This window comes from Pristiophorus japonicus, chromosome 11, assembly GCF_044704955.1.
Source record: "Pristiophorus japonicus isolate sPriJap1 chromosome 11, sPriJap1.hap1, whole genome shotgun sequence".
Taxonomy (NCBI): domain Eukaryota; kingdom Metazoa; phylum Chordata; class Chondrichthyes; family Pristiophoridae; genus Pristiophorus; species Pristiophorus japonicus.
The window spans coordinates 128062105-128084265 of NC_091987.1; the positions used below are offsets into that span (position 1 = coordinate 128062105).

The window sequence follows — 22161 nt, forward strand, 5'->3', positions numbered from 1 at the left end:
GGAGGAGAAGGAGAGAGGAGGGGAGGGGGGAGGAGAAGGAGAGAGGAGGAGGAGAGGAGAGGGAGGAGGAGAAGAGAGATGGGGGGGGAGGACAAGAGAGATGGGGGGGAGGAGAAGAGAGGAGGGGCGGGGGGGAAGAGATGGGAGGAGAGGAGAGGGGGGGTGGGGGCGGCAGAACGGGCCGGGCCGAAGACTTCGGACGGGCCCGCCCCACAGCAAGATGCCGGGCGGGCTCCGCCTAAGATATGGAGTGGGAGGACCAGACCTGAAGGGGGGGTTGGGGGTGGGGGGTGGGGGGAGAGAGAGCCGGCGCGGAGCGGGAGCTGGGGGGAGGGGGAGCAGCAGGCAGCGGAGCGGGAGCTGAACTGGGGGGTGGGGGAGGGAAAGAGGTGTTGCGGGAGAAAGCCAGACCGAGAGGGGGAGTAGCAGCGGAGCGTGAGCTGAACCGGGGGGCGGCCCGGAGCAGGAGCTGAAGCGGAGGGAGGTCCAGTCGATCTTCGCTGCCCCAGCGAGCCCATTCAGCCAGGGCTCGGGGCGGCGTGCTTCAGGCCCCTCCCACACAGCCTTGAGCACCTGGAGCTACTGCACATGCGTGCACACTGTAGCACGCATGTGCAGAGGTCCCGGCACTGTTTTCAGCGCCGGGACCTGGCTTCGCCCCCCACAGCTTGTGCTGCACTGCGCCGAGTGCCTGGATCAACCAGGCGGAGGAGAGAATACCGAGGTAACTTTTAGGCGGGGTTTTGAGCGCGAAAATCAGGTGAGGCTCGTGGGGCTGCGCCGTTCAAGGCACAGCCCGAAACTTGACCCCGATAATACTGCATCTGATGTTAAACTGGCTACTGGTTTATCTCTGTTATTTCAGTTGTAGTTTTAGAAGTTTATGGGCTGGATTTTCGTTCTTCTGCCGCCCGTTAGCGTCCAGGAGGGACATTCGGTGCCGGTTTCGGCGGGGCGCGGAACATCACTGCCCGGAAGTGGCGAGCTGGTGTGCAACGTCCCTGGTTGCGACAACGGCTCTATATTTTGATCGCACCCGACCCGTAGCACTCCACAGAGCATCCTGGTGGGAACGCCTGTGGAAGCTGCCATTCCAAGCTGTTGCAGCCATAGTGAGGCAAGTAATGTCGACCTGAGGTAATTGTGATTGATTTTGTTTTTTTGCGATTTATGTTGTGGTGGCGCGAGTTATTTATTGGGAATGTTTTTGGTGGGTTTTTCTTGGATTTTCACTTGCTTAGCCAGCCTACTGTTCTAAAAAGGTGTGCAACACCTCCCTTAGTGCTCCGCTCCAAACTCAGGGCCCAGCTGATGAATTTTCCGGTGGCAGAATTTCCACCCCAGAATGTTTTGCCCTCATCAACTTTAGAAAAGAAAACTGATGAATATGTGAAGGAGGGTTGGTAAACTTTGTGTGTCAATTTTTAGTCATCAAGGTGAAAAGTGTTAATGTTGGGAAATGGAAGAAAGATCACATATAGATGGTGGAGGCCATTCAACCCATTTATCCATGTCTCAGAAGGCTGTGGGTTCAAGTCCCACTCCAGAGATTGCCTTGGCCAATAGTTATCAGTCAACCAACATCACTAAAAAAAGATTATCTGGTCATTATCACATTGCTGTTTAGAAACATAGAAATTTACAGCGCAGAAGGAGGCTATTTCAGTCCATTGTGTCCGCGCCGGCCGACAAAGAGCCACATGGCCCTCGGTCAGCAGCCCTGAAGGTTACATATTGACCTATGAACAATGAACAATGAACAATGGTGGAAAGGTAAAGAGCATTCGGCCCAACCAGTCCACCCACACAACTGCGACACCCCCCTGCATCGCAACATTTTACACTCCACCCCAACCGCAGTCAAGCGATCTCCTGAGAGGCGCAAAAAAGATAAAAACCCAGGCCAATTGGGCAAAAAAATCTGGGAAAATTCCTCTCCGACCCATCCAGGCGATCAAAACTAGTCCAGGAGATCAATCTGGTCATATTCGATTCCCTGAAGTACTTATCATCGTATCTGCGCCAGCCAACAATAGGTTAACCAGTCTAATCCCACTTACCAGCTCGAGGTCCGTAATCTTGCAGGTTACGGCACTTCAAGTGTCCATCCAAGCACCTTTTAAATGTGGTGAAGGTTTCTGCATCCACCACCCTTCCAGGTAGTGAGTTCCAGACCCCCACAACCCTCTGTGTGAAGAAGCTTCCCCTCAAATCACCTCTAAACCTTCCACCAACCACCTTAAAACTATGCCCCCCCGTAATTGACCCCTTCAAGGGAAATAGGCCCTTACTATCCAATATATCCAGGCCCCTCAAAATTTTATACACCTCAATGAGATTTCCTCTCAGCCTCCTCTGTTCCAAGAACAACAAACCCAGCCTATCCAATCTGTCCTCATAGATAAAATTCTCCATTCCAGGCAGCATCCTCATAAATCGCCTCTGCACCCTTTCCAGTGCAATCAGATCCTTCCTATAATACAGCGAACAGAACTGCATGCAGTATTCCAGCTGTGGCCTAACCAGAGTATTATACAATTTAAGCATAACCTCCCTGCTCTTGTATTCTATGCCTCGGCCTTCTTAACCACCTTATCCACCTGGTCTGCTACTTTCAAGGATCTGTGGACAAGCACTCCAAGGTCCCTTTGTTCATCTGCACTTCTAAGTGGCCTACCATTTAATGTGTATATCCTTTTCTTATTAGTCCTCCCCAAGTGAATTACCTTAGAGTTATCCAAATTAAATTCCTTTTGCTACTGTTCTGCCCACCTGACCAGTAGATTGATATCCTCCTGCAGTCCATCACTTTCCTCTTCATTATCAACCACACAGCCAATTTTAGTGTCATCTGCAAACTTCTTAATCATATCCCCTATATTCAAATTTAGATCATTGATGTATACCACAAAAAGCAAGGGACCCAGTACTGAGCCCGACAGAACCCCACTGGAAACATCCTTCCAGTCACAAAAACATCCATCAACCATTACCCTTTGCTTCCTATCTCTAAGCCAATTTTGGATCCAACTTGCCACTTTGCCCTGGATCCCATGAGCTTTAAAATCTTTGTGACCAGTCTGCCACTTGGGACCTTATCAAAAGCTTTGCTAAAGTCCATATACACTACATTGTACGCACTACCCTCATTGACCCTCTTGGTTACCTCCTCAAAAAATTCAATCAAGTTAGTCAAACATGATCTTTCCTTAACAAATCTGTGCTGACTGTCCCTAATTAATCCTTGCCTTTCCAAATGTAGTTTTATCCTGTCCTTCAGGATTTTTCCCAATAATTTTCCCACCATTGAGGTTAGGCTGACAGGCCTATAATTACTTGGCTTATCCCTTTCTCCCTTCTTGAACAAGGGTACCACATGAGCAGTCCTCCAGTCCTCCGGCACCATGCCTAAATCCAAAGAGAACTGGAAAATGATGGTCAAGGCCTCTGCTATTTCCTCTTTTGCTTCGCTCAATTGCCTGGGATGCATTTCATCTGGGCCTGGGGACTTATCCACTTTCAAAGCTGCTAAATCTCTTAATACCTTCTCCCTCACTATGTTTATTTCATCCAGAGTTTCACACTCCTCCTCGATAGCAGTATCTGCATTGCCCCCTTTCCTTTGTGAAAGTAGATGCAAAGTATTCATTTAGAACCATACCAACATCTTGTGCCTCCACACAAAGATTACTCTCATGGTCTCGAATAGTCCCTACCCTTTCTTTAGTTATCCTCTTACTCTTATTAAATGTATTTACAGAACATCTTTGGATTTTCCTTAATTTTACTTGCCAAGAATTTTTCATGCTCTCTTAACATTCCCAATATCCTTTTTCATTTAACTTCTGAACTTTCTATATTCCTCCAGAGATTCTACAGTATTTAGCCGTCGGTATATGACATACGCTTCCCTTTTATTCCTTTATGCTCTCCTGTAAGTCCCTAGACATCGAGGGGGCTCTAGAATTGTTATTCCCATCCTTTTTCTTTAAGGGCACATGTTTGGCCTGAGCCCTCCGGATTTCCTCCTTGAATGCCTCCCATTGTACCATCACTGATTTACTTTCAAGTAGCTGTTTCCAGTCCACTGTGGCCAAATCACTTCTCAACTTAGCAAAGTTAACTTTTCCCCAATTTGGGACTTTTATTCTTAGTCTATCCTTGTCCTTATCTATAACTACCCACTGATACCCCTTCCACCTACCCAGCTTCATTCCCCAAAACTAAATCCAGAACCGCCCCCTGCCATGTTGGGCTTGTTGCATACCGACTAAAAAGTTCTCTTGAATGCATTTCAAGAATTCCGCACCCTCAATACCCTTCACACTATATTTGTCCCAATCAATATTTGGGATAGTTGAAATCCCCTACGGTTTTTGAACTGCATAGAAATGTATCTACATATTTGCTCTTCTTCTATCTCTCTCCCATTGATTAGGGGTTTATAATACACGCCCAGTGAGATCGCCCCTTTTTTATTTTTCAGTTCGACCCATAGGGCCTCATTTGATGATCTCTCTAACATATCACCCATCCTCACAGCTGTAATAATTTTTTTTAATCAATACCACGACCGCCGCCTCCTCCCCCCCCACCCATCTTGTCTAAAAATCCTGTAACCAGGAATATTTAGCTGCCAAACCTGCCCCGCTTTCAGCCATGTATCTGCAATGGCTATAATGTCATACTCCCAAGTGTCTACCTGTGCTCTCAGCTCATCCGCCTTATTCGCTATACTCTCTGCATTGAAGTATATACCATTTAGCACAGGAAGACCTCCTTAATTACTACTTACTAACCCTTGTTTCCTCTGCCTCACAGATTCACTTTCTACATTCTTGCTTTCCAATTTCAGCTTTACTTCCTTCCCTATTGAATTTGTTCTCGGATTGCCAAACTAATTTAAACTCTCCCTAACAGCACTAGCAAATCTCCCCGCGAGGATATTGGTCCCGGTGCTGTTTGTACAGGTCCCATCTCCCCCAGAAGCGGTCCCAATGCCTCAGGAATTTAAAGCCCTCCCTCCTAAGCCAACTCTCCAGTGCCTCTATCCCTCTATTCTTGTACTCATTAGCACGTGGCACCGGAGTAACCCAGAGATTACTACCTTTGAGGTCCTACCCTTTAGTTTTTCTCCTAACTCTCTAAATTCTGCCTGCAGGACCTCATCCCTCTTTCTACCCATGTCACTGGTCCCGATTTGGACCACAAGCTCCAGCTGTTTACCCTCTCCTCCTAGAATGCCCTGCATTCACTCTGTGACATCCTTGACCCTGGCACCAGGCAGGTACCATACCATCCTGGAGTCACGTCTACGGCTGCAGAAATGCCTCACTTTTCCCCTAACTATTGAATCTCCTACCAGTACAGCTCTTTTATTCTTTGTCCCTTCCCCATGTGCAGCTGAGCCACCTATGGTGCCTTGGACTTGACTCTGGCTGCACTCCCCAGAGGCACCATCGCACCCACCGGTGCTCAGAAGAGAATAAAAGTTGGAAAGTGAGATGGACTCAAGGGGGGACTCCTGCACTACCTGCCTAGCATTCTTCCTCCATCTGGCGGTCACCCACTTCCCCTCTGCCTGCATGCTTTTAAGCTGCGGGGTGACCACCTTCTGAAATAGGCTACCCACGTAGCTCTCAGCCTCATGGATGCACCATATTGATTCCAGCCACTGCTCAAGCTCCGAAACGTGGAGCTCAAGCAGTTGACGCTGGAGACACCTCCTGCACACATGGTTGTCTAGGCCAAGCGAAGCGTCCAGGACTTCCCACATGCAGCAGGACATGCACTTCTGTCTTAAATTTAATCAATGTCACAGCTTCCACAGCTCTCCGAGGCAGCGAATTCCACAGATTTACAACCCTCAGTGAAGAAATTTCTCCTCATCTCTGTTTTAAATGGGTGGACCCTTATTCCAAGATCATGCCCTCTAGTTCTAGTCTCCCCCATCAGTGGAAACATCCTCTCTGCATCCACCTTGTCAAGCCCCCTCATAATTTTATACGTTTCGATAAGATCACTTCTCATTCTTCTGAATTCCAATGAGTAGAGGCCCAACCTACTCAACCTTTCCTCATAGATCAACCCCCTCATCCCCGGAATCAACCTAGTGAACCTTCTCTGAACTGCCTTAAAGCATGTACATCCTTTCATAAATATGGAAACCAAAACGGCAAGCAGTATTCCAAGTGTGGCCTCACCAATACCTTATATAGCTGTAGCAAGACTTCCCTGCTTTTATACTCCATCCCCTTTGCAATAGAGAAAAAAAAAAATCGGTCATTTTAGACGTTTTTTTTCTGACTAGCCACCAGTATTTCACAAGCAACTACCAATCTGCAAATCATCATATCGTGACTAATCTGTGACTGACCTCAGTATGTGCCCATTTAGAACAATTAAGACTGTGTGGTCTTAAAAAGGACCAGGCTAGCTGAAACACAACTCCATTTTCGCAGAATAATGATTTATGCATTACATGAGCCTCTCGGTAGGAAACTGCATATTACTCGACTCACTGGGAGAGGCAGCTGCTAGTTCATTTACAGAAACGTAGAAAGAAAATCCACAGAAGTTAAAATGTAAAAATGATTAAAAATAGGATATACAACTTTGAAATATTGGCATTAGACTTCGAGTCAATTCATCCTATGTACTCTGGAGTTACGCAGAAAAAAACAAGTCCAAGAAGCAAGGTAAGACAAGGATAACTGAACAAAAGGGGGAGAACTACAAGCTTTTCAACTATTGTCCTAATTTTGAATGTGTGTATAAATTACACAAACCTGTATATATCTCACAATCCAACGAAGGTGAGCATCAGTCAAAAAGTAATAACTCAAAAAGGTGAAGTTGTGACTTTTGAAATAAATACTGCATACTTACAGAAACAGGGAACTATTTAATGCTGATTGTGCTTCCATTAATTCTTCAGAAATCATGACCTTCTGTGAAATCTTCTCTTCACTGGTATGCTGAAATCTCTCTCCATTTTCTATGTATATATAGACATAATAATTAGGGGTGCTCCACCAAAAATCTTAAGATCTGTGTACAGTTTAAAGGAATATGTGAAACAACTTTTACATCTCACAGCCAAGAGACTTACTGTAATGTTAACAAGAGGCATTTTTGATTGGGCTAACCTTGAGGTTTTACATTTATTGTATAATTGTTTTAGTATGTTTATATGCATGCATGCACGCACGCACGCACATGTGGAGGTTATTAGTTTTGGCTCAGTGGTAGCACTCTCTGAATCAGAAGGTTGTGGGTTGAAATCCCATTCCAGAGACTTCAGAACGTAATCTTGACTGACACTTCGTACAATATTGAGCAAGTGCTGCATTGTCAGAGGTGTTGTTTTTCGGATGAGACGTTAAACAGACGACCACATCTGCTCTCTCAGGTGGATGTAAAAGATCCCATTGCACTATTTCGATGAAGAGCAGGGTAGTTCTCCCCAGTGTCCTGGCCAATATTTATCCCTCAACCACTATCACTATGAAGACAGATTATTTGGTCATTTATCGCACTGCTGTTTGTGGGAGCTTGCAAATTGGCTGCCGTAGTTCCTGCATTACAATCGTGACTACACTTCAAGAAGTACTTTATTGTCTGTAAAGTGTCTTGGACAGAACTTTGCAGATTGTCCTGATCTGAAAGGTTTATATAAAAGCAAGTCTTTATTTCTTAGACACGCACATATACAGGAGATAGATGGGATGTACATTTCCCCCATACAGTTAATTAGCATAAAGAGAAAAACAGCAAAATACTGGAAATCTAAAATGAAGCGCTCTGTTAATCACCGTGCCCCCTTCTCTTGTCGCAACATGATACTGGGCCTTTACTGCTACCCTCAATTTAACTACAATGAACTATAAGAGAATAAGGGACTTTAGTGTTTGGCCTTTACCCGGTGTATCAAATGAAAGTGAGGAGTCCTGGATTCCTGCATTGGTGAGCAAAGTCAAAGCCTTCAAATATTCTGCAAGAAGAAAACATGTTTTTAAACAGGATTGCAAAGATAGATAATCAGAAGAATCTCTTCAATACATTCATTGAACAATAGATATTCATGCATCAACCTCCCATATGTAACAATTATTCAAGTGAATCTGCTTCAGGTGATGGACCCATGAAGAAATTTAAGTCCTTGTATCAAAGAGGAAGCTATTTAAGAAATTATAATGACGTTTTATAAGAGCAGGAATGACAAAATCTGAAACACAATTGAACTTTGAACAGAAGAACAGAAGAAATAGGAGCAGGAGTAGGCCATTTGGCTCCTCGAGCCTGCTCCGCCATTCAATAAGATCATGGCTGATCCGACCTTGGCACCTGGAATACTGCGTACATTTTTGATTTCCATATTTACGAAAGGATATACTTGCTTTGGAGGTAGTTCAGAGAAGGTTCACTAGGTTGATTCCGGGGATGAGGGGGTTGACTTATGAGGAAAGTTTGAGTAGGTTGAGCCTCTACTCATTGGAATTCAGAAGAATGAGAGGCGATCTTATCAAAACATAAAAGATTATGAGGGGGCTTGACAAGGTGGATGCAGTGATAGGGGAGACTAGAACTAGAGGGCATGATCTTAGAATAAGGGGCCGCCCATTTAAAAGAGAGATGAGGAGAAATTTCTTCTCTCAGAGGGTTGTAAATCTGTGGAATTTGCTGCCTCAGACAGCTGTGGAAGCTGGGACATTGAAGAAATTTAAGGCAGAAATAGACAGTTTCTTGAACGATAAGGGGATAAGGGGTTATGGGAAGTGGGCAGGGAAGTGGAGCTGAGTCCATGATCAGATCAGCCATGATCTTATTGAATGGCGGAGCAGGCTCGAGGGACCATAAGGCCTACTCCTGCTCCAATTTCTTATGTTCTTATCAACTCCACTTTCCTGCCCGCTCCCCATAATATCTTTCAAAAATCTGTCTATCTCTATTTTAAATATATTCCATTAACCAGCCTCAACAGCTCTCTGGGGTAGAGAATTCAAAAGATTCATGACCCTCAGAGAAGAAATTCCTCCTCATCACCGTTTTAAATGTGCAATCCCTTATTGAAGGTCCATTTTAATTTATTACATTACAGAATCTGTAGGAAAAAGGTCTTGAAACAAAGGATTCAATGTTTTCCAAATAAAATTTTTACTCAAAACTCCACTAATCACAGCCTTGCTTTCAGTTGTGAGACCTGCAGGGACTAGCCCATGAATAGCTATTAAAGTTACTTGGTGACTGGTCATCAGAAAGTGATATAATCTTGCTAAAAACAAGGGTTTCACACTTTCAACAGCAGCACAGTTTAAGATTCACAAATAAACTGAAATTATATTTATCTCGCTAGATGCTGTTGAACAAGAACAATTAGCTGTTCAGATTGAAATACAGGAAAGAAATGCAACAGCATATACTTAAAGAACAAAGTGTGGTTCTGGGGCCCCATGCAGAAAACAGGAGTCAGGCATGGCATACGGCACTTTCATGCCACTGTGATTGCACCAAACCGTAGACGTTTATAACACAGAAAAAACTGATTTGGTCCATTGTGTTTGTACTAGCTGCTTGCTAGAGCAATCAACAGCTAACCCCAGTATACTGCTCTTTCCCCATAAACCCTGCATCTTCCTCTATTTCAAACATTTATCCATTTTTCCTTTAGAAGACACAAATAATCTCTGCCTCAACTGCTCCCGTGACATAGCATTCCATGCTCCAACAGTCTTTGTGTAAAGAAATTTCTCCAAAACTCTCTCCTCTGATGGCTGCTCAACACTGACTCCCCAACCAGTGGAAATAGCCTCTCCTCATTCGCCCTGTCGAATAACTCCATAATTTTAAAAACCTCAATTAAATCTCTTAGCCTTCGCTGATCTAGTGAAAATAGATAGCCCTTGTATCTTAAGTCGGTCCTCATAACTAATACTTTTCACTGATATCATCCTGGTGAATCTATGCTTGTATATAATTCTATGAAATTGTACATGTATGCTCTCTATAGCTTTAACCCTGTTACTCTGTTCTTCAAATGCACATTGCTGGAGGAGAAAAAAGCAATGAAAAGCTCAGGGAAACATGGAATGCAAGACTGCTGAGATTATCTGCAGTACCAAATGGCCATCCAATGTATATGTAGTAAACAAAGATTAAAAGAAAATGCTGGAGTCAGTTATTAAGGAAGCAGTAGCAGAATATCTGGAAAAGCATAATTCAATCAAGCAGAGTCAGCATGGTTTTATGAAAGGGATATCATGTTTGACAAATTTCCTGGAGTTCCTTGAGGAAGTAAAGAGCAGGGTGGATAATAGGAACCAGTGGATGTGGTGTATTTGGATTTCCAGAATGCATTCGATAAAGTGTCACATAAAAGGTTACTGCACAAGATAAAAGTACACAGGGTTGGGGGTAATATATTAGCATGGATAGAGGATTGGCTAACTAACAGAAAACAGAAAGTCGGGATAAATAGGTAATTTTCCGGTTGGCAAACAGTAACTAGTGGGGAGCCACAGGGATCGGTGCTGGGGCCTCAACTATTTACAATCTATATTAGTGACTTGGATGAAGGGACCGAGTGTAATGTAGCCAAGTTTGCTGATGATACAAAAATGGGTGGGAAAGCAAATTGAGGAGGACACAAAAAATCTGCAAAGGGATATAGACAGGCTCAGTGAGTGGGCAAACATTTGGCAGATGGATTATAATGTGGGAAAATGTGAGGTCATGCACTTTGGAAGAAAAAAACCAAGAGCAAGTTATTATTTAAACAGGGAAAAATTGCAAAGTGCTGCAGTACAGAGGGACCTGGGAGTCTTTGTGCATGAAAAATAAAATGTTAGTAGACAGGTACAGCAAGTAATCAGGAAGGCAAATGGAATGTTGGCCTTTATTTCAAGGGGGAAGAGAGTATAAAAGCAGAGAAGTCCTGCTACAAATGTACAGGGTATTAGTGAGGCCACACCTGGAGTACTGCGTACAGTTTTGGTCTCCGTAATTATGGAAGGATATACTTGCATTGGAGGCTGTTCAGAGAAGGTTCACTAGGTTGATTTTGGAGATGAGGGGGTTGACTTATGAAGATAGGTTAAGTAGGTTGGGCCTATACTCATTGGAGTTCAGAAGAATGTGAGGTGATCTTATCAAAACATAAGATAATGAGAGGGCTCGACAAGGTGGATGCAGAGAGGATATATCCACTTATCGGGGGAACTAAAACTAAGGGACATAGTCTCAGAATAAGGGGTCGCACATTAAAAAACAGAGATGAGGAGGAATTTCTTCTCTCAGAGGGTTGTAAATCTATGGAATTCTCTGCCCCAGAGAGCTATAGAGGCTGGGTCATTGAATATATTTAAGGCGGAGATAGACAGATTTTTGAGTGATAAGGGAATAAAGGGTTATGGGCAGCTGAGTCCATTATCAGATCAGCCACGATCTTATTAAATGGCAGAGCAAGTTCGAGGGGCCAAATGGCCTACTTCTGCTCCCATTTGTTATGTTATGTATTCTGATGAAAGGATTAGTCCATTTAAAAATGATCTGGGAAAAAATAAATTGATTTATTAGTTAGTTACTTTGTATTCATATTTTTTTCAGGAAGAAGAGGGAAATTGTCCGGTCAGATTTCTGAGAACAGCAGAACATGTCAAATGATATACAAGTAACAGAAGTTACTCATAAGACAAAGGTCTTCTACCAACCTGTCCCCGCTACACAGCACTGCCCCCCGGTTATCAAAATCTATGACCATTTTCCATACCTCGGGAGCCCACTGTCAACAAGGGCAGACATCGGCGACGAGGTCCAACACCGCCTTCAGTGTGCCAGTTCAACCTTCAGTCGCCTGAGGAAGAGAGTGTTTGAAGCCCAGGACCTCAAACCCGGCACCAAGCTCATGGTCTATGGAGCTGTGGTGATACCCGCCCTCCTATATGGCTCAGACACATAGACCATGTACAGCAGGCAAGTCAAAACACTGGAGAAGTACCACCATTGGCAGGATAGGCGGACCAAGGTCAGTGTCCTCGCTCAGGCCAACATCCTCAGCATCGAAGCATTGACCAGGCACGATCAGCTCCAATGAAAGGGCCACATCGTCCACATGCCTGACACAAGACTCCCAAAACAAGCGCTCTACTCGGAGCTCCAACATGGCAAACGAGCCCCAGGTGGGCAGAGGAAATACTTCACGGACACCCTCAAAGCCTCCTTGAAAAAATTTAACAACCCCACCGACACCTGGGAATCCCCGGCCCAAGACCGCCCAAAGTGGAGGAAAAGCATCCAGGAAGGTGTTGAACACCTCGAGTCTCTTCGCCAAGAGCAAGCTAAAGCCAAGCATCGACAGCAAAAGGAGTGCGCGGCAACCCAGACATCCCACCCACCTGTTCCTTCAACCACCGTTTGCCCCAACCTGTGACGGAGACTGTAGGTCCTGCATTGGACTCATCAGTCACCTGAAAACTCATTTTTAGTGTGGAAGCAAGTCATCCTCGACTCCAAGGGACTGCCTATGATGATGATGAACAGAAGTTATTAAAACATTTGTTAGACACCATTAAAATGGACAAAGTATCTGGCTCAGGTAACTGCATCCACAATTGTTTAAAAAAAAAGACGGACTGAAATTAGTCAAGCTGTAGACAATTAGACATTTGGGCAAGTTTGTTAAATTTAGGACAGGTATGAAAATCGGCAAGTGGACAGTATAATCCAATTAGTAAAAAGGATCAAGGGACACACCGGAAACCATAGACTAGCTTAATATTTATCGAAGGGGAAGTCTTTGAAATGACAGGAGATATCTAGTAGATAAACACTTGGAAAAGTAGAACAGTCGGCATGGATTTAGGAAAGAAACCAAGCTAAAGGAGTAAAACGTGAGACAGATATAGACAGGGGGACGTATGCAGCTCATCTGCAGGTTACACCAATATGGAACCAGAGGTGAATGATAAGAACCAGCTTTAACAGATTCAGAAAGATTTGAAGAAGTCAGGTTTTTGGGTTGAAACATAGCAGATGAATAAAGTGATGAAATTTGCCAAAATAAAATGAGTATGTGCTCGGTGGGAACATACTGGATATATTCTAGGTAGTAAATAAAGAATTCAACTTAATCGTATGTGACTTCAGCAAGATCATATCTGGAGTATATGTCTAATTTTAATTCCACGACTTCATAAGGAATCTTTTCAGCAAGGATTAGTGGAGGGCTACAAGACTAAGTTAAGACTTTTGAGTTATAAAAAACAGACATGGTAGTGTAGTTGTTTTATTACTGGACTAGTAATCCAGGGGACACAAGCTCAAATACAACCATGGCAGTTTGAGAATTTGAATGTAGTTTTGAAAAATGACCATGTTGAATTGTTTGTAAAAAGACTAGGCTGGATTTCGGTCTTCTGCCACCCCTGTTAGCGCCCCAGAGAGGCGGCAAGAAGCACTTCCAGGCGGGCGGCCAGCTTCCAACATCCCACCGGGACATTCGGTGCCAGTTTCGAGGGGGCGTGGAGCATTACCGCCCGGAAGAGGCGAGCCAGTATGCAATGCCACTGGTTGCGACACCGGTTGGATTTTTGACAGCCGCCCAATCCGTAGCGCTCCATAGAGCGCCCCCTGCTGGGACCACCTGTGAAAGCGGGCGGTCCGAGCTGGAGTGGCCACAGTGAGGTAAGTGATGTCGTAAGTAAGTGTGATTGTTCTTTATTTTATATATTTTTTTTTGCGATTTATTTTATGGTGGCGTGAGTTATTTATTAGGAATCTTTTTGGTGGGTTTTTCTCAGTTTTTTTTCAAACCCCCAGGCCTCTCTCAGAGCGCTCAGAGGCTGGCTGTTTAGCTCGGGATTTTCACTTGCTCAGCCGGCCTAGCGCCCTAAATGAAGTGTGTAACGCCTCCCTTCGCCTCAACTGGAATTGGCCTCAACAACTTTCTGTGGTAGAGAATTCCACAGGTTCACCACTCTCTGGGTGAAGAAGTTTCTCCTCATCTCGGTCCTAAATGGCTTACCCCTTATCCTTAGACTGTGACCCCTGGTTCTGGACTTTCCCAACATTGGGAACATTCTTCCTGCATCTAAACCCGTCAGAATTTTAAACGTTTCTATGAGATCCCCTCTCATTCTTCTGAACTCCAGTGAATACAAGCCCAGTTGATCCAGTCTTTCTTCATAGGTCAGTCCCGCCATCCCACACTCAGGGCCCAGCTGATAAATTTTGCTGACTGAAACAAAAACTGTTTCCGGGCGCAAACTTTAACGCCCCAAAATGAGCAGAACCAATGGATTGTTAATCCATGATGCTCTGTACAAATGGGTTTGAATCCCATTCTTGCCGTTATTGCATTTAAACTTTGTGTGTTGTTTCTTTCACCCAACTGGTTCACTAATGTTCTTTAGGCAAGGAAACCTACCTTGCTTACCTGGTCTGCCCTGCATGTGACTCCAATCCCACGCCAATGTGGTTGACTCTTAACTGCCCTCTGAAGCACCCTAGCAAGCCATTCAGTTGTATCACACCGGCAACGGTTCAAGGCGGCGGCAGGCCACCACCACTTTCTCACAGCATCTAGGGATGGACAATAAATGCCAACATTGCCCACATCCTAAGACTGATTTTTTTTAAATTGCACACCTTGGTACCTTTATCAACTAATGAGAGATTCTAGGTAAGCATTTTTGCCATAGGAGGGGTTTGAGAGTTGTAAATACAAGGCTTTCTCCAGTTTACAAATTTTCTTTAGCTCAAGTGTATACCATTTGGTATACACTTGAGCTAAAGAAAACAAAATAAGCAACAGAGACAAATTTTCTTCATCAGAAGGGTGATCAAGACATGGTATAAACTGTCAGTGCAGGTAGTGAACAGGAAACCTTAAGGGGATTCAAAAGGAAACATCTTACTGGATTCTTGGTTATTACATCTTACAAGCTGCATACAAGACTAGAGACTGCGTAAACGATGTACTTAGTAAGCTGAAACCTGCAAGTCTTTGCTAATACCGCTGTAGGGTCTGCATAGTGCCTGTGTCTTTGGTTCTAAATGACTTAGCTGAACATGTGTGAAGCCTGATATACCCAGAAAGCCCTGCACCAGCTCCAGCCCTCAAAAAATAATCCTGCTGCATTCTGAAATGAAAATGTTGCAGCCTGATGTTAAAACTGTTTGAGATCACTGCTTGCTAGCAAATCTTAGGATCAGCTCTGATTATACATATTCCCCAGCTCCCGCAACAGGACAGCAAGCAATGCTACGACAGATGCTGTATGCTAATAGTGGAAGTTTTGACATTAATGCAGAGAAAATTAAATTCAGTGAAAATTAAATTCAGTTGCACTTTCAAGATTGAGGATGTCTTAAAAGCTTGAGTGAATATTCATGATCTCTTAAAAAATGTTCACTGTTTTGCCATGTAAGCAATGTGACAATGTATACAAGTATCACAGTATTTGATTGAGGCATACAGTGCAAAAGGAATAATCTCAATTTGGGTGTCTCTTCCCTAAATTCTCTGCAGTCATGTGAAACGACGATACAATTCAGAATGAAGAACAATAAAATTGATCCAGTTTTTCAGTTTCCAAGCTTGCATTATAACCTGTGGGCCATTATTTTGCAAAGCCTTTCATTGATCGGTCCCCGAGTATCACTAGATAGCTACCAGATGAAGAATTGCAAAAAGCCAAGAATATTCCTATTTAAGACCATGAGCTCAAGGATATCACAATTCATTAACAGGAGTTATGCTGACCAATAGGCCTGCCGTTTTCTTCCGTGTAGGAACATAGACATAGAAACATAGAAAATAGGTGCAGGAGTAGGACATTCGGCCCTTCGAGCCTGCACCGCCATTCAATGAGTTCTTGGCTGAACATGCAACTTCAGTACCCCATTCCTGCTTTCTCGCCATACCCCTTGGTCCCCCTAGTAATAAGCGCTACATCTAACTCCTTTTTGAATATATTTAGTGAATTGGCCTCAACAACTTTCTGTGGTAGAGAATTCCACAAGTTCACCACTCTCTGGGTGAAGTAGTTTCTCCTCATCTCGGTCCTAAATGGCTTACCCTTATCCTTGGACTGTGACCCCTGGTTCTGGACTTCCTCAACATTGAAAACATTCTTCCTGCATCTAACCTGTCTAAACCCATCAGAATTTTAAACGTTTCTATGAGATCCCCTCTCATTCTTCTGAACTCCAGTGAATACAAGCCCAGTTGATCCAGTCTTTCTTGATATGTCAGTCCTGCCATCCCGGGAATCAATTTGGTGAACCTTCGCTGCACTCCCTCAATAGCAAGAATGTCCTTCCTCAAGTTAGGAGACCAAAACTGTACACAATACTCCAGGTGTGGCCTCACCAAGGCCCTGTACAACTGTAGTAACACCTCCCCTGCCCCTGTACTCAAATCCCCTTGCTATGAAGGCCAACATGCCATTTGCTTTCTTAACCACCTGCTGTACCTGCATGCCAACCGTCAACCTGCGTAACCTGAAGCAGCCCAGAAATGAGGCTCACACCAATGATGTCAGAGTTTTCTCATTTCTGTTTTAAAAAAGGAACCGGCCATTGACATCATGTACAATGTCGTCGAGTTATCTAGAATGTGGCCCTAGTGGAACGGAATTATTTTCTGGGAGCCAATAATTCAAAAACTTTTACTGTAAACACTGCTGCATTGCTGGCAGATGATCACTCACAGCACTGCATTAGTTGCATGCCTGGTTCACAGAATGCAAGCACATGCATGATCTGCCAGCAATTCGTTTACCAGAGGACAATGTTTCGTAGAATCAAAATTATGCTCAGCTGACCACAGCTTCATTAGGTTTGCTACATCATTTGGATGTCAAAGGGGTGGTTTCTGAAATAAAGTGAGTTATGGGATGTCCCGAGAACATGAAAGACCCTGCATAAATGCAAGTTCTTTCTTTCTAAGAGGGCAACAACTGCTTTACCATATTAAAGCTGCAAGTTACTATTCACAAATCAATGGCAGCTTAACAGAACTCTTTGCTTATAGAGATGCAAAGGGATTGAAAATTTGAAAAGCATATTTGAGGAACAACTGGGCCAACAAATTTCTTACCTTGATCATTCGCTGAACCATCCGTGATTTTCCGTTTCAGGCACTTCAACACATCATCGAGTTGTTCAAAGACACGCTCCACATTCCCAGTGGTTTGCATTTCGGTCCAAAACGATTTTGCTTTTACTGAGGCAGGGGTGGGGAAGAAGAGATCATCAGTGTTGGGCTTCTATGTACCCAGACATTAAACAACTTCGGTTTTCTTTTAAATCAGGAACAAAAAAGTGCGTAAATACCAAGATTGTGGCTGTCCATGCAGGATGAGCCCTTCTTGCCCTCAGCTACTTTGGCAGTATCTTCTTTCAACTAGGAATGAAAAATGGACATGAAATTAATTTAAATAAATGTTAAAACTAGCTGAAAGAGTAAATGAAAGTTTAATATGAAAAACACTGGGCAGATTCTGAACTGCAGCTACAATCATTCTTTAGTTGCAATTCATAATTGCACTAAAGAGGAAATTATTATTTTTTTGCTATCAATTTTTTTACTTTTTGATTCCAAACAATAATATCCCGCATAACTAGATGGTTCAATTATAGGTCATTAATAAGTTAAAAAAATACCTCAACACAGTTCAGAATTAGGAAATTAAAATCTCAGAGAAACTAATCACAAAAAATGCCAACCACTTCTGACAGCTTTTTCATAACCTCACCTCACAGCTACTGGAAAAGAGTAACCTTGTATAAAGACATAGTCAGACTCTTGTTCTTTAATTACAATGCATTGGTACCGCAGCTATAGGTCTGAGATCATGTATTGCCGTCAGGCAGGCCCATTGACTGGGTCCAACTGTAACAGTCTTGCTCGAGAGAATGCGCTGCCTGGATATAAATGTGGATAGAACTCGCTTCCAACAGCTAAAAATTTCAGGATGGAAAATGGAGAATCCGTACTCCATAAACACTTCAATGGAGATTATGTGGGTTTACAAAGTACCCAAGGGGAGTCAACAGATCCAGAGAGCATGTTTTAAACCTAGTTTGATACTGCACTGATTTATACTCGAGGCGGTGTTAAACCTAGGTTAGGCACATGGACAGAGCTATGATCCCCAGACGACTAATTTAAAATAATCACAATAACGTACTGTACATTTATATAATGCATTTAATGTAGTGGAACAGCCTGAGGTGTTTCATAGGAGCGTAATCAAACAAAAAATTGATACCGAGCCAAACAAGGAGACATTAGGTCAGGTGACCAAAAGCTTGGTCAAAGAAGTAGGTTTTAAGAAGCGCGTAAAAGGAGAGAGAGGTTTAGGAAAGAAATTCCAAGAGTTTAGGGCCGAGACAGCAATTAGCACATCCACCAATGGTAGGGTTAAGGAAGTCGGGGATGCATAAGGCCAGAATTGGCACAGGAAAAAGCACCCATTCTATCAGAACACTAAAAACATTGAATGTAAACTGTTACCAAGACCACTTGGGCATTTTTAAATGCATCGGATAGAGTTATACAGCAACCTGTTCAGATTCAAACTGTTGTGAAACTGCATCCTGGTGGAGTTTCACACACTTTTATGCGCTTAGAACTTGAACCCAACAACCAAGCTATGTTGCCATTTTCATGTCAATGTGCACACAAAATCATTTTGCATACAAGTGGAAGTATAACAGCAGTCTAAAAACAATAGCCAATACCCCCACCCACCATTCTCTATAGATTCACAGAGCATTTTCAGTTAACCATGGGAAAGGATGTCGTATCAGCTGTAACTTTTAAGAAGTTCTTTCTCTACGCCTACAATCCAGGGGCTGGTTCTGAAAGTCATTCAGATATTGCACGATATTCTGTTTCCGCTGTTCCATGCTGCCCAGTTCTTCTATTTGATCACAGGAAAAGGCGCTCTCAAGTTTGGCCTTGTTTTAAAGTAGAAATAAGGCTGCCCATTTTGGTGAAGAGTCTCATCTCTACCATTGACAAGTTAGGACTGATGTATTTGCTGTAGCAACTATTACATCTGAATTGCTCGTCTTTGGTCCAGATGCTATGGCCTGATGCTTGTATTGTTTCGAGATTGAGAAAGAGATCTGGCCTTAATACAAAATGTTATGTTTCAATTCTTCTGTGTTTGTCTTTCATCATTTATTAATCTAGCTACTTGGGATTTCATTGGAGTGCAGTATGGGTAGACTGGCAATGCTGTTCTCAGTTTCCTATCCTTAGAACCATGTTAATTTGCAGTGATGTAGCTCTGGATACCAGATGAACTAGGGGGTCACCTACCTTGCACAACAGAATTTTCACCGTCTGTACCACACACTCCACTATCCCATTTTATGGGCCTCTCGCAATGCTTGTAATTTTGAGTAATTCCACAGCAATTTGCAAACCATACATCGCAGGTTAATGGAAATGAGGCCCATTATCCAATATAACTTGTTTAGTAACACACTGTTGAGCAAAGATAGGCCTCAATCACATCAGATGTAGCTTTACGTCAAACTTTTGTGACTTCCACACATGACAGAAGGTAATCCCAAGCAATTAAAATCTCTCTGTTTGAACACATCTGTTGCTACATGCTGCCATGGTTGATCTGGCATCACTGAGGTATCATCGGTTTTATATGGTTTTGGTGAAATAGGAAACCGTTCCTAACGAGGTTACCTAACTCTGTACTAAGTCCACTCAGATTTGGCTTTCTTCTGACAGTTTCTGATGATCTTCATACAGTTTATCAAAGATCTCAAATCTCAAGGAACACAGTCATTGATCTTTGTCCTTTAAGGAGCAATCCTTGATACACAGTTAGGTCCCCTGATATTTCCCAGTATTTCCTCACTGGCTCTCTGGCCATGCATTTGCAATATTAAGCTGTCGTTATTTTGCATAACACATGTTTCTCCAGGTGGTTAATTATTTCTCAAAGACATTGCTCTGTAGCTGGCAAACTCTGAATCACACCATAGCCACATATATTGGTCACTTTCTGAAATTAGTTTTCATTTGATTTAAGTTTCTTTTTTTAGTTGGATTGGAGGAAACACATTTGCAATAATTATTTTGTCCAGTATGGGTGAGATGGAATATTTATCTCTCATCAATTTCAACTGTTGGATTCTTGGCAGAAATTCTTTAAATTAAACAATGAGATCAAAAGTCTATGCTAAGTTTTAAAATGGAAAGCTCTACCTATAAGGTAGTCAGAAAATTGCTCATGTCCTGACTGCCACCGTCATTCTATGCATAGTTTGATAAATTGTAGCTCTATTTAATCCTAGAACGTACAGCAATTTTCTCATAGGTCAAAATATTCATAAAGCCAAATCTGGAAAATCTTCAAGGAAAATGCACAGTATATTCAGAAATCTGCTGCTTTATTCAATTTATTGCTCCCTCCTCTGCCGTAGAATCAGAAAATCTTAAAGCACACAAGGAGGCCATTTGGCCCATCGTGCCTATTCGGCTCTTTGAAAAAGCATCAAATTAATCCCATTCCCCTGTTCTTTCCCCATTGATCTGCAATATTTTTCCTTTTCCAAGAATCTATCCATTTTCCTTTTTGAAAGTTACGATTGAATCTGCTTCCTCCACCCTTTCAGGCAGAGCATTCCAGATTTTCACAACTCACTGTGTAAATACTCGCTGTAAAAGCATCCATTCCCGCCTCTTTTTTATTTACATACTTCCTCCTTTTATGTTGGACAGAAGAACAGCTCACTGGCATCTTTGGACTGACGATATATAAAGAATCTGATTCTCTAGTTAACAGACCATTCCAGAGAAGTCCCCAGCAAATTAATACCTAACCCAATACCTGCACTACAGAATACACACACTTCACATTAAACGTCTTCTGAAATTGCAGAGAGAGGGGAGGGGGGGCAGGGTGCATCATTATTTCATAGAATCATAGAATAGTGCAGCACAGAAGTAACTGTAATCCCTCATCCTTGGAACCATTCTAATAAATCTCTTCTGTTCACTCTCCAAAGCCTTCACATCCTTCCTAAAGTGTGGCGGCCAGAATTAGATACAATACTCTAGCTGGTATAAAGTGACAGCTAATACCAAAAGCCCAACCACAACTAGCCACAGCCCAAACACCTCAAAAGGACCCAAGCTACAACAATATGATTATCCATTTCCCTCAGAAGTGGAGAAACTCAGACTATAGGAGGATGAAATTGGGTGCCTTTGCGCCTCCCGTTGGCACCTCCCGAGGGCCGCTAACAGGATGCAAATGGTTTTGCGACCGGGTGCAGCGCTGACATCGGTGGCACTATGGTGTTGCATCCCGATCTCCTGCACCAGGAGATCGTCACGTCATCGGTGTGCGTGCTACCTCGGTAGCGCCCCGGACCCGATATTAACTTCCGCCCCCTGCAGCAGTACCAGGCAAAAGCACCGACAGCTCCAGGGGGCATGCATCGGGTGGCTGGGTGCTTCTGGGGTGATGATTAAAGGCAAGGTGGCCGAGGTAAGTTTAAAAAAAAAAAAAATCTTACCTTTCTTGTTGCCATTTTTTTTGCGGGTTCCTGCCTGGGACCGTTCAGCCCGGCACTCTGCTGATCGCTCGGGATTGCCGCTTCCTTGGTGGTCAAGGTGGGAGCCTTTTATACTGCAGAGCCTGCAAAGATGGCCCTTCCCTTTAAGGGAGGGAAGGAGCCATTGACCGTGTCAGCGCTGCACAGCCCTGTGGAGCACTTGATTTAGCACTCCACTTCCTGCTTGGAGTGCAAACGGCGAATTTTTTTTAAAAAGTTTGAAATTGTTAGCACCTAGCACTAACTTTTCAAATTTAAAAAAATTACCACCCAAATGGGGCGCTAGTGAATTTCTTCCCCTAGGTTTTCAAACTCGGTTTCTCAGACTAGAGGTTTCACCAGGGGGTTTCAGCCATCAGGAATTAGGTATCTGATTTTTCTCTATTTGTTGACTTAGTAACACATTATTTTTGTTACTGCATACTAATAAACTAAGGCTTCTGTAACAATAGTATTATTTTCCTTTGGGTAGCTGTGATTACTTATAGAAATCATCGAAATTTACAGCACAGAAGGAGGCCATTTCGGCCCATCGTGTCCGCGCCGGCTGACCAAGAGCTATCCAGC

General features: G+C 43.3%; 1 protein-coding gene across 1 annotated transcript in view; it reads right to left on the bottom strand.

Moving 5' to 3' along the window:
- Positions 1–22161, bottom strand: part of LOC139275581 (uncharacterized) — a 276054-nt gene that overhangs the window by 185315 nt on the left and 68578 nt on the right. The window contains exons 12-15 of the mRNA XM_070892751.1: positions 17335–17404; positions 17099–17224; positions 7922–7993; positions 6889–6997 (exon numbers count right to left, since the gene is read on the bottom strand). Of these exons, the coding sequence (XP_070748852.1) occupies positions 6889–6997; positions 7922–7993; positions 17099–17224; positions 17335–17404 (377 nt within the window). The remainder of the gene's footprint in view (positions 1–6888; positions 6998–7921; positions 7994–17098; positions 17225–17334; positions 17405–22161) is intronic.